General features: G+C 36.5%; 1 protein-coding gene across 2 annotated transcripts in view; it reads right to left on the bottom strand.

The window, feature by feature from the left end:
• LOC126260863 (zinc finger protein on ecdysone puffs-like) overlaps positions 1–16,864 on the bottom strand; it is a 48,013-nt gene that overhangs the window by 11,152 nt on the left and 19,997 nt on the right. For both annotated transcript variants that reach the window (XM_049958278.1, XM_049958279.1), the window contains exons 3-14: positions 16,376–16,528; positions 15,069–15,277; positions 13,117–13,252; positions 12,960–13,040; positions 12,541–12,642; positions 8,031–8,177; positions 3,252–3,353; positions 3,015–3,102; positions 2,712–2,936; positions 2,492–2,628; positions 2,308–2,394; positions 444–623 (exon numbers count right to left, since the gene is read on the bottom strand). In XM_049958278.1, the coding sequence (XP_049814235.1) occupies positions 444–623; positions 2,308–2,394; positions 2,492–2,628; positions 2,712–2,936; positions 3,015–3,102; positions 3,252–3,353; positions 8,031–8,177; positions 12,541–12,642; positions 12,960–13,040; positions 13,117–13,252; positions 15,069–15,277; positions 16,376–16,528 (1,647 nt within the window). The remainder of the gene's footprint in view (positions 1–443; positions 624–2,307; positions 2,395–2,491; positions 2,629–2,711; positions 2,937–3,014; positions 3,103–3,251; positions 3,354–8,030; positions 8,178–12,540; positions 12,643–12,959; positions 13,041–13,116; positions 13,253–15,068; positions 15,278–16,375; positions 16,529–16,864) is intronic.

Here is a 16,864-nt window from a genome sequence, read left to right as displayed (position 1 = left end):
GAGCATGAAGATATCAATAAATCTGTACCAAACTTTGGGTTGGCAGGCCTGGGTAACCAAGAAGGATTCCTCTTAAGTGACCCATGAATAGGCTGGCGTACGAAGGGGGCCATCCTGGCACCCATGGCTGTTCCGTTTAATTGTTGGTACGTATGGTCTTCAAAAGTGAAGTTGTGGGTCAGGATGAAGCTGGCTAAGGTAATGAGGAAAGAGGTTTTAGGTAGGGTGGCAGGTGATCGGCGTGAAAGGAAGTGCTCCATCGCAGCGAGGCCCTGGACGTGCGGGATATTTGTGTATAAGGAAGTGGCATCAATGGTTACAAGGATGGTTTCTGGGGGTAACGGATTAGGTAAGGATTCCAGGCGTTCGAGAAAGTGGTTGGTGTCTTTGATGAAGGATGGGAGACTGCATGTAATTAGAATTGTTCTTCACTAAATTGTTACCTTCTTTTCATCAGCTTCAGAAGTATCCATCGATTCTTCTTCATTTTCACCATCTTTTTCCTCTTCTTGCCCATCCCCCTTTCCAGCCTCACCATCTTCCTCTTCTTTAATCACTTTACGGCGCTTCACATTCCCTTCTTCATAGGTTGTAGTCTCATCTTCATTTGTACGTTTGCCTTGCTGTAAATTAATTATGTGAATAAGCAAGGAATTCATCTCTCATATGACAAAATGCACAACTAAAATCAGTTGCTGAAAATTTTCAACAAGCCTTTGATGAAACTTACATTCACTGAAGCCAGCTAACCCTTTTCTTCTTTTAATTCACCAAACTAAATCAATACCAACATCTGTCAACTCAGTGCAAAGATAATATTTGCTGAACAGAATTTTGAAATTCTTTAACTCTTCCTGTTATTTAAAATTTTGGTACACTGGTATGGGGAGTGCCACACAAATATACCAGTGGGGTGCAGGCATGGGGGAATGTGGCATTAGAAGATCACTATCTTCCTCGAGTAACAACCCACAGTTTTTAGCAAAAACACTTCCCAGCACAAAATCAAAACCACATTGAATTCCCTACAAAAAGTCACATTCGTTGTTTCTAGGACTAAGTTTCTGTATTGCAGAGGGTGGAAAAGTCACAGATTATTAAAAATGGTAGAATTATGTTATTAAATTGATTGTTGAAATTATCTTCCCCATAACAACTCTTCAGCTGGCATAAAGGATGCCTAAGAAGAATTTCTCTAGCAGCATTCAGAGATTTACATAGATTCTGTCTGTGTGTGTTTCTTGCATTACATTATCAGTGACTGATTTGCACTATGTAGTGCCTGCATACTGCCTTCATAGGGCAAGCTGAGAAAGGGTTGATATGACTGTGAAACATGCAATGCAGAAAACAGTTCTAGAGAAAAAATTAACAAGACTTACCTTGTAGGGAATTCAATTTATTTCAATTTTGTACTAGCAAACACTTCACTTCACTGGAAGCTGCATTTTTCACATTACGTAAGAGAAGTGACCTTTAGATTCCATTCCACCTCACCCCCCTGCACTTAGGATTTTTATGTTGTTCATGACACACTCTCCAACCATTGTAAACAAATTTGCAACTATACAGATTTTCCCCATCTAATTTTCCATCACTGACAGGTCTGACATTCTAAAGTTACTTTTCACAACCTCTTCATCTGAAGAATCTGTGCTGCTGCTGCTTCTTCTCATTCACAATTTCTGTACCACCCTTCCCTTAAGATTAGGGGTTTGCACATGTAAAGGGGCTGGAATAAACGACCAAGAAAACTGCACGAAAAGGAACTTTTAGACAAAAAAGGTACAGAGCAGCCCACGATACTGACAGTTGCTCCTGTGAAACAAGATCTGGAAGGAGTATGTGCAGAACAGAACCAACTCTGCAGTAAAGAGCATGCCTGCTTACACAATGGTGTAAAGCACTTCCACCACAAGTGCACAACTGGAAAATCGTTAATGGATCGTGTGTCTGCCACTCCATACCTTGTCTATTCACTGATTGGTTATCAACATATCAGGAAAAGGAAAGATTGCTTCTCATCGTATACAAGAGAAAGTCTCAAAGATTGCCACATATTGAGCTTTTCGCCTTCAAGTCCATTTTCTAAATTAGACAAACAGGACATACACACAAGCACAACTTATACACACATGACCACTGTCTCTGGCCACAAGCTGGACTGCTTGTATCACTCAATTATCTTTATTCCACTACTTAGAAACCACCACCTTATTCAGAAGTTGAGATTTTTATGTCAAGTCACAACAGAATTCATCATGTTGACCATCAATCTCAGTTTGAAATATCCTTCTACCAACCCACCTTGTCTGCTTTTTCCTTAGCTTCTGCCTTCTTCTTGGCTTCTTCTGCCATAGCCTCTCTCCTCTCTCTGGCTTCAACAACTCTTGCCTGTAAATATCAATATGTCAAAACACTGAAAATAACTTAAGCAAGCAGCAAATAGCCATAAAATATGATTCAACAATAAAAATGCATCTTTGCTTACCTTTGTTTTCAACATAGTAACATAATTATTGTAATGAGTCAATGTGCGGCAATGAATTTTTGCATCATCGTCATTCAAGAAGAAACGATAGCAAGCGCGGCACTTTATTCCTGTTAGTTTCTTGAGTGCACTCTGACCTACAAAAATTAAATGTATTGCATGAATTACTTTTTTTTTAAATACAGTTTTCCCTGTATTCAGCATTTAATTGAATCCTTACCAATTGGAACATCAGGATTATATTTTGGTATTCGTGTCCGCAAATTGCTGAAAGACAATTCTGATAATTCATCAATTGGTGTGGGATCTTCTGCACCCTCTTTTTGTTTTCCCTCTCCCTTTTCATCCTTATCACCTTCTTCCTTATTCTTATCAACCTCTTTTATATCCTCTTCCTCCTCTTCACGAGTTCTAACCTTAATATCTTTCCTCTTGAAATCGTCATCTGGAATAATTAAAACCCAATTACTAAATATCCACACAACTCTGAATTAGTACATCACATATGTTCATATTAAGTTACCTAAGCTACCAGTGTCAGAGTCAAGCTCCTCTGGCAAAAAGTCATCATCTGAGCCATCTTTACGATGTTTACGAGCTTCTGCAGATTTCTGTAAATGTAACCAACAATTAGTGCCACAGTTAATGATAAACTGTCATTAAATTTCATTTTATCTCAATAGAAATTTCAACTTTGGTGTTTTTGTTCGGACTACAAACACAGTGTGTGTGAAAAGCTTGAAGATGACAAAATCTTTACCTTGAGATGTAGTGGCGTCAAGCGGTGATGGTCCCATTCAATCCTGGTAGGAAACTCCTTTTTGCACAGATGACATCGTGGATGGAGAAATTTTTTAAGTTGCTGGAATAAGAGAACACAATTAGCACCAGATAAAGTTTCTCAATGTATATGCAGTCCTTATTGCCCACAACTTATGTATTTTATTACTTCAATTAACTTCATGCATTTATGATGGAACCGTACTTTGTAAATATCTATGGAAAGACCTCTTCATTGCTCTATAGATGGCTACTGGTTTTGACTAAAGTTATTTGTACTTCATTCTGTGTCATACAATATAATTTTGTAGGTACATTAGTGGCATATGTGGAGACTGTCTACAAAATATATTGCTAGGAGTAGCACAGACATAATAAATTTAAATGTCAAGCATAATGTGGCAGTTTTTTACTTTTAAGTATTTATGATGTCACGTTTCCTAAACTGGAAACAAATGGATGCATTCCTACAGTGAGGTATTTAGTGAGTGAAGCCAATGAAAATTTCAGTACATCAAATGGCTGGCCACATCACTGAACAACAAAAGTTATAACTTCTCTAACCAATAGTTAAGGGTAGAACATGAGGCAATGGACATGCAAAGTTTAAGAACGGAAGAGTATTTTGTCTTTACTGAAATATGAGCCCAGACATCTTCAATGATTATGAAATTGGTGTATTATATCTGACTTCCATCAAAAATATACTGTGTGCGTGGGAAAATGTCACAGAGCACAGAAACCATAAAAGCAGTGACAACCCTGCTGTATTTTGATAGTAGTGCTACCATTAATAATCATAAAATTTAGAAATACATTACAGACAGATTAATCATAATTTTATCAAAGCAAAGTACGATATTACATAGGCCCGACAGTATGGAAGCTGTCTAGTCACAAGACAGAATAGAGTCTACATCAGAATTTTCAAAACACACACACACACACACACACACACACACACACACACACACACACACACGATTTTAACATATAATGCTAAACTTTACTAAGTTTCTTAGGAAGTTTTGTTGCCGACAGACGCACCAGGCAGAAACAGTTTTATTTTTAACAGCTGCCCTGTTATACTACATGAATGTTGATGTGTTTCTTCCTGATAACTACATGTGTCACCCGCAAACAGACGTGTAATTAATCCTGTGAGAGCTAAATATAGAAAAGCCATCATGCTTAAGTCAATTTCATTCCTCAAAAAAGTCATGGGAATACATTTTTTTCATGTTTGTTGGTGCTTGCAATGTTGTAAATTTAACAAGTACTTGCTGTGGGTCTATATAGTTGCTATTTAAGACTATTCTCCTGTATGCTGCCACAGACACCAGAAGTATGGCACATCAGGATTTGTCTGCAGTACAGGCAGAACTTAGTGAACTGTGTGACGAATTTTGAAAAGCAAAGCAGAGCTAGACGATATACTGATGATGATGCACCTACATTACATTTTAAAAGCAGTATCTAAATTTAGATGTAGCAGGGATTACTGAAGTTCGGTGGCAGGAGGAACAGGACTTCTGGCCAGGTGAACATAGGGTTATAAATATGAAGTCAAATAAGGGTCATGCAAGAATGGGTTTAATAATGAATAAGGAAACAGGAACAGAGGCAAGCTCTTATGAATAGAGTAATTAACACATTATCAAAGACACAAAGCCCATGCCTACCATAGCAGCACAAGTTCACATGCCTATTAGCTCCACAGATGGAGAGTGTAGAAATTTATGATGAGGTACAAGAAATTACTTAAAGTAAAAGGAGATGGAAACTTAATTGTGATGGGGGAATGAAATCTGACAGTAGGAAAGGGAAGAAAATAGGTGAATTTGAACTGCAGGAATGGATACAAGAGGAAGCCACCTGGTACAATTTTACACAGACCATAATCTGATCATCCCCAACACTTTAAGAATCCAAAGTCCGTATGTGTGGAAGAGACCTGGAGACACTGGAAGGTTTCAGATTGGTTATATAATGATTAGGCAGAGATTTAGGAACCAGATTTTAAATTTTAGGTCATTTCCAGGAGCAGATGTGGACTGACCACAATATATTATTAATGATCTGCAGATTAAAATTGAAGAAATTACAAAAAAGGCAGCAAATTGAGGAGATGGGACCAGCTAATCTGAAAGAACCAGAAGTTGTTGAGAGATTCAGAGGTGACAAACAGGGGAAAGCAATGGAACAGAAGATGAATGGATAGCTTTGAAAGATTTAGTAATGGCAACCACAGGATCAAATACGTAAAAAGACAAAGCCTAGTAGAAATCCTTTGATAATGCAAGATATACTGAATTGATGAAAGGAGAAATTTAAAAATGCAGCAAATTAAGCAGGTGAAAGGGAATACAAACATTTAAAAAATGAGTGATAGGAAATGCCAAATGGCTAAGCCGGAATAGCCAAGAGGACAAAATGATTTAGAAAGATATTTCATTAGGGCAATGATAGAAACCACCTCCAGAAAAATTAAAGAGGACTTTGGAGATTAGATTAGAGAAGCAATTTTATCAATATGAAGAGCTCAGATGGAAAACCAGTTCTAAGCAAAGAAGGGAGAGCTGAAAAGTGTAAGACTATAAGGGGGTCTATACAAAAGAGATGAAGTTGAAGGCAATATTATAGAAAGCGAAGTGGCGTAGACAAAGATGAGAGAAATAAGAAATACTGCGAGAAGAATTTGACAGGGCTCTGAAGAATCTAAGTCGAAACAAGGCCTTGGTGGTGGTGGTGGTGGTGGTGGTGGTGGGGGGATGATATTCAGTCATAATTACTGATAGTCTTGGGAGAACCAGCCATGACAAAAACCTTCCGTTTGGCATGTAAACTGTATGAGAGACAAAATACTCTCACTTCAAGAAGAATGTAGTGAATTCCACTTCCAAAGAAAGCAGTTCCTGAAAGTTGTGAATATTGCCCAACTATCGGTTTAGTAAGTCATGGCTGCCAAATACTAACTAATTCATTAAACAAGAATGGAGAAACTAGTAGAAGCTGCCCTCAAAAGGCAATACTGACCCTATGACACAGGAGAAGTTAAGGAAAGAAACTTATGTTTGTGGACTTAGAGAAAGCTTTTGACAATGTTGACTGGAATACTCTCAAATTCTAAAGGTGGTAGGGATAAAATACAGGTAGCAAAGTCCTCTTCGAGTTGAGGGACATGAAAGGGAAGCAGTGGTTGACAAGGGAGACAGGGTTGTGGCCTATACCAGCATCATTCAGTCTGTATTCTGAACAAGCAGTGAAGGGAACCAAAGAAAAATTTGGAGTAGGAATTATGTCTTTAAAGTAGGATATAACACAACAAAAGCACAACATTATATGATGCGATGGAAATCAGATTAGGAAACAAGACAGAGTAGATTTAGTTTTGCTATTTGAGCAGCAAAGGAACTTATTATGGCTCAAGCAGAGAGAATATAATATGTAGATTGGCAATTGCAAGGAAAGCAGCTCCGAATAACAGATGTTTGTTTAGGAAATCTTTCCTGTAGATATTTGTATTGAGTGTAGCCACATATTGAAGTGAAGGATGGGAGACAACCAGTTTAGACAAAAAGGAGTTTTTGAAATGTGGTGCTACAGGAGAATGTTTAAGATTAGATGGGTAGAAAAAATTGTCATAGCTTGGCCAAAAGAATGGGTCAGTTGACAAGACACATTCAGAGACACCAAGGAAACTGCAATTTAGTGAAGTTTGGGTAGTAAAAATCAGAGAGACCAAGAGATAGATACAGTAAACAGACTGTAGAGGATGTAGGTTGCAGTAGTTATTCAGAGATTATGTTTGCACACATCAAACTGTTTTCTGACTGAAGAGCACAACATCTACTGGTAATACACGAAGGCAAAAATTTCAAGACAACTGCTAATAGACAAGTGACCTGTAATGATTGTCTCCTACTAATCACCAGATTTAGCAAAATAAGCATACTTTTTCTCTCCTACCAATCAGTTTCCAATGTTCAAATCTCAAGCCCAATAGAAGATTGCCACATCTCAGTTTTGCAAATGTCTGCAGGGCATAACAAAGACAATTAATATATCGTAAGATGGAAATTGTGGTCAGCACTTACTTTCAGCAGGCAAATTCTATAGCAATCACCGAAAGACAACCAGAAGCAAAGGTGTCAGTAATATTCAGTTTTATTTGACTCAAAGTACTTAATGTTTCAATCCCTGTGCCTCAATGTAGTTTCTATAAGAAACTAAATCTGCCCAATCACCACCTATGTCACTTATTATTTCGAAAAGTTGTGAATTAAGTGTGATTCTATTCTTTTCCCAATACACAAAGAGAGAGATTCATCAAAATATGAGAAGAGACACTGCACATCACAGACAGCGTGTAAAGAATTTCACCACAGTTGGTGTCAATAAAATAATTTTTGCATTGCGTTCTTTTAACTCAACAAGAGCACTACTGCCAAACCCAGGACACTTAAGTGTCATGTCTCGCTTCATAGGTAGAGTCACTAACACTTCAATAATCTATCTTCACAACTGCAGCAGCTATTAATATTTGTGTCACAGAAGAATGATTACTTCCAAACTTTGGGACATTCATTTCTCATTAGAACTTTAATCATGGCCAAGTAAATGCTTTTAAGAGAAATTTTTATTGGTTCAGTGAAGCTTCAAGATCTCCAACCAATGAAAATGTTAAAAACAACTAAGATACTGCATGGATGTAGAGGCTGACCTAATGTTTTCCATACATTTTTAGATATCCACAAACCTGATGTCTCTCATTGCGGCGATGAACCATTAGGTGACCATAGAAATGTAGATCACACATTGTACAATATTCTCTAGTTTTCATGTGAACTTTCTTTCCCTGTCGTTTCATGCGTTCCATTTCTATTTCACGTTGTTGTTCAGCAACCTGTGGAACAATTAACTTGTTAAAAGGCACAACCAGATTTCATTACATCAAAGACCTACAACAATTTCAAAATCACACTTAGCTCTTACAATGGCAACCCTTAAGACAATTTACACATATGAAATGAAGCAGCAGCATAACATTTATAGAGGGAGTACAGAATTAAATTAAGTGGAATTATGAGTGAGAAGGGACATTTCAGAACAATGCTTTAACACTATTTTCATTGCTCAGCACCCTCATTTTCATGCAGTTCAAGTAACTAGAGAAACCACCCACTGCACAAGTGCAATTAGAATCCAACCATGACAGTCTAAGACATATGTTCGAACACCTAGGAATACTTCTAACAATCATGTAATACAACAGTAAATCCACTATATAATTCAGTACAACAGAAATAGATTCTAAGTAAATACTGTTGCCAATATAGTCAACTAATTTAAAATTATAGAACAAAGACAATGGTAAACCATTCATGCTAAATGAGGGACACACTTCTACATGATATAAATTACTTCATTTCAGCATTTCAGATCAGTACTGTGATCCAAAGAAAATGGAACCTACCAAAAAGACTTAGAATCGATGTCTGTACTGCAGTTTACAGTGTTACCTTTATGAGAAATGTTTGTACAAAGCTTAATTAGCTCAAACAACGTTGCCTGCAACGAAGGGAATGATGTCATACAGTCGCTCAGGAAGAAAATATCGGCACTTCATTAGTCTAAGGTATTTGTTGTGAACATTCCAGCGAGACATGACTTAATTCCACAGTCCTGTGTAAATGAGGCTATCTCACAAACGAACTCTGAGTTAACAAAGTTGTGTAAGCGTTTTTAAAATACTTGTGTTTTAGATATAAGCAGTTTTGGACGAGAATTATTTACAAGACACGGTATGCACCTGAACAGATCAGGAAAAAAAGCATTAGGTACCCTTTTAAAAACAAAAATATTGGAAGAAGTCCACAAATGTACCCCAAAGTTGGAACCAATCGCACTTAAATGGCTCCAGCCATTAAGTCAGACTCTGCTTCAAACTCAAATGTTTCAGGAAATTGTTAGTAATGAACGTACTGTGTCTGTAGCTACAGATAATTTTTTTAGGCAAAAGTTTACATCTGTCTCTAATTCCAAAGAAATGAAGATTTTTCACCAAAATGTGGGAGGACTTGGTAATAAAGTAAATGACATTACTGTTCTGTTAGAGAAACCACAAGGAATAAAAGATACCGATGTATTATGTTTTGGTGAACATCATGTGAAAGATATTGAAAGGTTACAGCTAAGTGGTTACTGTCAGGCAGCGCATTACTCTAGAACCATCATGGAAAAAGGTGGAGTGATAATTTATGTAAAAAACAACATATCTTACAATGCATTAGATTTAAAGAGCCATTGTATAGAGCAACAAATTGAAGTATGTGGTGTTGAGATTACTGTAAATGACTTCACGGCTGTAGTGTTAGCACTGTATAGATCTCCCTCAGGGAATTTGAATGTATTTCTTAAGCACTTAGATTCTTTATTATCCATACTGTACTCAAAGCCCAAGGACTTGATAATTACTGGTGACTTTAATGTTGATTTCCTAAATGAGAGCAATAGTAAAGCTGATTTAGTACATTTAATGAAGTCTTATTAATCTGATGGCAATAGTAGATTTCCCAACTAGGGTTACTGTTAACAGTAAAAGTCTGATAGATAATATATTTATAGATAAGTCTAAATGCAATGAGATCACTGTGCATCCAATCCTTGGCCTTTCTGATCATGGTGGTCAATTGCTTAGGCTCAATTACATCTGTGTGTGCAACAGTTCCGAGCATTCTTGGAAATCTTTTAGGATAATAAATGAACAGGGCCTTAAAAAATTCAGTGATAGCCTAAAAGAGATTGGAGCCCAGTTTATAGGAAAACAGATGTAAACAAAAAGTATAATTCATTTATAAATGTATTCATGTCTGTATTTGAGTCCATCTTTCCCAAAAAAGTAGTTAGAAATAGTCATATAGGCAATGCCAAGAAGTCTTGGATCACTACAGGGATAATAACATCTTGTAGAACAAAGAGGATGTTATACAGTTCTCTCAGGACTTGTAATGATCCAAAGAAACAACAACACTACAAACTTTACTGTAGCATTCTCAAAAAGGTTATAAATAAATCTAAAAGTATGTGCATAAAATCAGAAATTGAAAGCTCAGAAAATAAAAACAATATGGAATGTAATAAAGAGGGAAACTGGCAGGACAACAGGGAACCTGTCTCAGGTAGAGATTAAAACAGGGGACAGTATCATAAAGAAACCCGAGTTGGTTGCAGAAATATTTAATAACCACTTTTTGAGAGCAGCAGAGAAGACAGGCTGTAATGGTTCTATGGAAGAATCACTGTCCCTCCTACAGAAAGCTGTTAGCAACAGAATCCCACAGTTATCCTTACCTCCAGTTACTGTAAGCGAAGTCATAAGAGTAATTAGATCATTAAAAAATAAAAATTCTGCTGGTGTGGACAATATTTCTAGTAAAATACTGAAACACTGTTATAAATTTGTTAGTCCCATCTTATGCAACACATACAATGCATCCCTACAAGATGGGATTGTCCCTGACAGACGTAAGTTGGCTGTAGTGATTCCTCTCTTTAAAAAAGGTGATAGAAGCATCGAACTATCGCCCATTAAGAACTATCGCCCAACATCCCTATTAACTACCTTCTCGAAAATTCTAGAAAAACTCATGCACAGGAGGATTGTAGACCATCTCAACTTCCACAGTATCTTAAGCAAAAATCAGTTTGGTTTTCGTGCCGGTCTTTGTACTGAACAGGCAATATTCTCTTTCAGCAACCAAGTTTTGGAAGCCATTAACAAAAAAAGTCTCCAGTGGGTATTTTTTGTGATCTTACGAAAGACTGACTGTGTAAACCACCAAATTCTTTGGAAAAAGGCAGAATACTATGGTTTAGGTGGTACTGTTGGCTTGTGGCTACAATCATATCTACAGGATCGTAAGCAGACTGTAATGCTATGGAGAACCTGCCTCGTCTGAATGGGGCACGATAACATGTGGTGTGCCTCAAGGCTCCTTTTGGGCCCACTGCTTTTCCTCATCTTTATTAATGATCTTCCTCTTTGTTCTGGGACAAACAGCAAATTTACCCTGTTCGCCGATGATACCACAATTCTAATTGACGATTTGATTGATCATGATCTTGAACAAACTACAAATACTGTTTTTAATGACATCTTAAATTGGTTCTCCTCAAATGGTCTCACTCAATGCAGATAAAACTCATTATACGAGGTTCCATACATCACAAAGTAATCCCGATGAAATTAACATAAAATGTAGAGATCAACCAATACAGAAAGTTGAAGATACAAAATTCCTGGGTGCTTACATAGACAGTAAATGTAATTGGTCAGTTCACATTCTTCATCTATGTAAAAAACTTAGCTCGGCAACATTTGCATTACAGGTAATTTCTTCAGTGGCTGAAGTTGACACTATTAAGGTTGTCTACTTTGGCTACTTCCACTCATTGATGTCATATGCTATTCTGGGGGAACCAACCACTTGCAAAAAAAGTTTTCACCATCCAAAAAAAAGCAATCAGAATAATGTGTGGGGTCCATCAAAGACACTCTTGCAGGCACTTGTTTCGGAAGATAGGTATCCTAACAACTGCCTCACAGTGTAATTTTTCCTTGCTGACCTTTGTGTGCAAAAATTATTCCATCTACCAAGACAACAGTAAATTCCGTGGTTATAACACCAGAAACAAAGACAATCTACATTTCGAAATGATACGTCTCACTCTGGTACAAAAAGGAGTTTACTACTCCAACATTAAGCTGTTCAATGCTCTACCACTACATATCAAATGTGTTCATACAGAACTGCCAAAATTTAAACAAGTTCTCAAAGATTACTTGACAGAGAAATCTTATTATACTGTGAATGAATATCTGAAAGAAAATGTATACCATCACTAAACTTATTGTGTCTAGAAGTAGTTCAATTGATTTTATTGTGCATTTGGGCATTAGCACACTTTTTGTAACAACAGATTGGCTGTACATGTATTTACTCTTGTAGGACTAATATCTGATTTAACTTTGTGCTCTTATCTTTAACCTTTATTTGAAACTCCTTTTTCTGTTAAATGGTTGTTATGTTATCTAGCTGACATTGTATATGTTACTGTATTTATAGTATGTCTTACTTAAAATATGTACAATTTGCCATTGAACTGCCCTTGTATTTATTGTAAGTTTAAATTGAAACCTGTACAATTTGACACATTCCATATCCTTGTGACTAACTGGATCTATGGAACAAGAAATAAATACTCACTTTTAATTTATGTCTCATTAACTCCACCTTTATTTTATTGCTTTCCTCTAACTTATCCATCATCAGTTGGTGTGTCCTGCCCTTCAAGTGGCTTTCAAAGGACTGAAACAAAATTAATTATTAGGAAGCTCAAAAAATTATAAATATAGTTTGAAAGCCTATGATGTTTTCAGTAAATATCTTAAAATAATTTGTTATATACAGTCTGAAAACTTGCTGTACCTACATCAGTCTCAACAAATTTAAGCAGAAGTGCAAATACACACTTAAGAATGATCACAGCAGACAATTTTTCTGTGTGTATTGAATTAAACTAACTAGGAATGTAAAAATTCAACAGTGTGTCATATGACCACAGTAAGTAAGATTTTATATTTTGCTCTTCAACTGCAAGTGAATTAGGACTAATAAGTACTTACATTACCATCCCACATATGCTTCTTGCACACGTGACAGAAGAAGAGAGCATTTGGTATACCACTGTATCTATTTCCTTTTTCCTGTTAATAAAAAGGAAACATAATTAATGCACATTCATAACAAAATTAATAAAAAATGAGCACTAATTCTATATACCTCATCATCATCGTCTTCTCGTTCCTCTTCAGTTTCAGCATCACCTTTGTCTTCTTCTTCCACAATTTCTCCATCTTCTGGTTTCCTTTCCTCTTTCCAATCTCTCTTCTTATCATCACCTCCTTCACCTTCCTCCCTGTTAATGAAATCAGTTACTGTTATGCTACTACCCTCCTCTAAAATTTAAAATTAATGATGATTTAACAGTGTTAAATTTTTTATGAGCACTGAAATGAAGTGTCACTGATCAAAACTTGGGAATCAACATGTAACATCAAAACGGCAACACTGACAAACAGAATGGCATTAAAAGCTTTATTTGAAATATTTGTAACACTATCAAGAAAAATTTATCAACTTCCACAACTTTGCATAAGAGCAGTAAGTTTTCGTAAGTTTAGAAGTAACCTGTTTAACACCGAACAGTTTAATTTCTAGTTTCCAGCTTGATTTTTCATTAAGTGACAATTTGACATTAAAGCAAAATTATTTACAATTATAGCACTTTCTTCAATTTCATTTCACCACAAATCTCTGCAGTTATTTCAATGCAAGTACATGACAACTTAGAAAAGTTATTGCAGTTCACTGTAAAAATAGCATACATGATTTAATATGACTATGCATCAACTACATCATCCTCAATTCATTTCTTATGTGCAGTAAGGAAAAGTTGACTGACATAACAGACCCCAAATTTGTAAAGCCCTTTATCTACTTTCCTCGCAGCTCAATCCCTGCCTGTAAGCTTCCCAATGTTAACAGTAAGAACTGCAACACTTTAACTTTAGTGAGAAGCTGCTCAATTAAGTCTACCCCAATCTTACGTAACAAAGATTCACTGTCCTCCAGATCGCAAGACTACAAAAAAGTCTAGATAATGTTTGAACAATACAAACTGCCATAATTAAAAGTCATCACATATCTACAGGCTTTCTTATGCAATGTTCTTTGATAAATTTGAAGTAGAAACAAGTATTTACCAATAACAGGGCAAAAGTGGTAGTTGAGAAACTCTTGTAACTAAGTCAAACAGAGAGCAATGCAACAGGGTAGCTTCATGAAATATTTAATTCTTAACATGTTAAGATGTCTTTTAGACACTTTTCCCCTTTACTGTTCCGTTATATAATCTGATGATGCCAGGAACTTTCTATTATAATGGCCCACATTTTTTCCAATTAATGTTTTGAACATTAACACTAAATTGGTTAACATACATTACTGTCATGGAAGTGTGTTTCCACATTACTAGTTCAAAAACCAACTAAAAAATAAGCAAATTCAAATTTGCAAGATAATCATGAAATGGAAGAAAAAAAAAAAAAAATCAACAGTCAAACAGCTTTCAGAAGTTATTTACAGAAAATTTTTCTGAAGCTTTCCAGAAATCAGTAGCTGCTGGACATCAATTACTTTGAACCAACACTAATTCAGGAATCTGCAGAATGATTAATGGAGGCAAGCATACATCATTTAGCACACTGCTGCTAACCAGAAACAAGTGTAAGACACTATGTGCTTATTATACTTAATTTAGTAACACTTAAAATTAAAATTCAAAAATTATGATTTTAAAAAGTAATTTCTTTCAAAGCCTGCATTACTACTGAGTTTTGTTGTTGAACTCTTCTCTCTTGAACAGAAACAAGTGCTGTCAATTTCTTTTGCAACTGTTACTTAATAAAAATAATATATACGTCTGCACACAATAATACTTAAGGTCAATAGAAGTATGAAGACAAGTGTGCATTCCACCAGATATTTACTTCTACAGGAACACAAAGATACTAACAGAAAGTGGGAAGCCAAGATGCAATAGATTATGTTGCAGAAAGAATGGCAAGCTGCCATTGAAAGGTATCCCAGCAAGATGCTGAGAATTCAGAAGTGAACGGTACAAACTTACAACAGTAAGATAGAACAATGATGAAGCAGTAAGTTCTGCTTACCTTTTCCCATCCTCTTCATCTGCTTTTTGCACATCTCCATTTGTCTTATCCTCCTCCTCTTTATCCTTATGCTCTTTGTCATCAGCTTTACCCCCAAGCTTGCTGCCCGCACCTGGCCGGGACTTCCTTACAGGACTGCGAAACCCTTGAGCTCCCGGCTTGCGCTCGGGGCCACCCTTCGAAGGGGTGGAGCGACGGCCCTGTGCGTTCTGCCACGTCGCAAGGACGGGTTGTAATCACAATTAGCAACAACATCAGCAACAACCACAATTCTTTGGCCAAATTGAGTAAAAAGGATGATCCGGATATTTCTGGATCAATAACTGGGAACAGTTTCAAAGCAATTAAAATGGCCAAATTTCAAGGTGGTTGGTTGTGTGTGTATAGGGAAACAATTCATTGAAGCCTTCACAGAGTGACATAACATGTAAATGTGAAACTAGAAAGTTGACATATAAGTAAAAAAAAGGTTATTTTGCAATGCAAGTACATGATTGCAAACATACAAATTTTATGACAGCATGTCTTGGGTGTGCTGTGCTAACAGCAACTCAAGCTGAAGTATTTAACTGATGCTTTTACTGTGAAGTATTCAGTAGTATTAAATCATAAACATGAGGAAAACAGGCATTAACATATAGAAGTTGTTTACATTAGAACACTGAAACAGTGTATACACATGGCATAAGTGTAATAAAATGAAGATAAGGAATTAAGAATTTGTAATATCAATGCTTCAAAAAATGCAAAAAATGAAAATGTTAAGGAACATCTTAGTTTAATGTTCATATAAGGCTGTTAACAGTACACAGCTGGTAATCTCGAGGCCAGAAATCCAGATGTTCGTAAGCAGGCACTATTACCGAGAATGCCTGCTTCATAGCCAACATTCTCCCAACGGACAGATCTAGAAACCGATCAGAAGTGACCTCAGTCACATTCAACATCACGGCACTGGCCACTGCCAATGAAGTATGTGAGTTATTTCTGAGTGGTAATGAGCAAATGAGAAAAATGCTCATGCATACTCCATCTTATGAACGAGATGAAATGTCTTAACTACAATGAAGCCACTGAATGCAAAGTTCCAGCAAAGAGGCTGCTAGAGTGACAAGCTTCAGCTTCCTTAAGTAACTCGAGCCTAAAATCCAATTAAAAAGGAGGGCAACTTGTTTAATATCAGTAACTTAATAGTTGTGACATTATTAAAAACCTGCCACCCCCAGCTGGCGTACTCCCATAGCTGTAGAACTTGTTTGTATATCAATAGCTTGACAGGATATACTTCTATACCACAGTTGACATACCTTATTGTACGGTTCAGTCCTGCGAGAATCAAGCCGTCGTCTTCTGTTGTCCTGAAATCTACCTGGAGCTGAACCAAATTGCTGTTGCTGCCTGAAGCCTTGGCCTATATTACCAAGTTGACCCAAAGTGCCAAGACTTAACAATGGAGGAACCTAGTACATAGAAAAAAAGCAATCACAAAATGTAAATTCCTTCATTATCTGCTTGCAATACTAAAAAGTAAAATTTGAAATGTACAATCAATTCCCAAAAACCTCACTTACATGAGAATAGCATGCTTAGTATTTAATGGGAAATTCTCATCTATTTGGGGCATCCCCAGAGTACCTTAGTACTATCTGTTACAATTTTTATCTTGATTGGATGGAAAAATCACCTGCATGCATTCCACAGCAACAACCAGCTCTTCTGTTATGGTAAGTGCACCCCAACCTATTTAGGACTGAAGATCACAAAATTGTGTGTGTCACAAAAAAGTTATTAGTGTT

This window comes from Schistocerca nitens, chromosome 5, assembly GCF_023898315.1.
Source record: "Schistocerca nitens isolate TAMUIC-IGC-003100 chromosome 5, iqSchNite1.1, whole genome shotgun sequence".
Taxonomy (NCBI): Eukaryota; Metazoa; Arthropoda; class Insecta; order Orthoptera; family Acrididae; genus Schistocerca; species Schistocerca nitens.
This window is presented reverse-complemented; position numbering and strand designations above follow the sequence as displayed.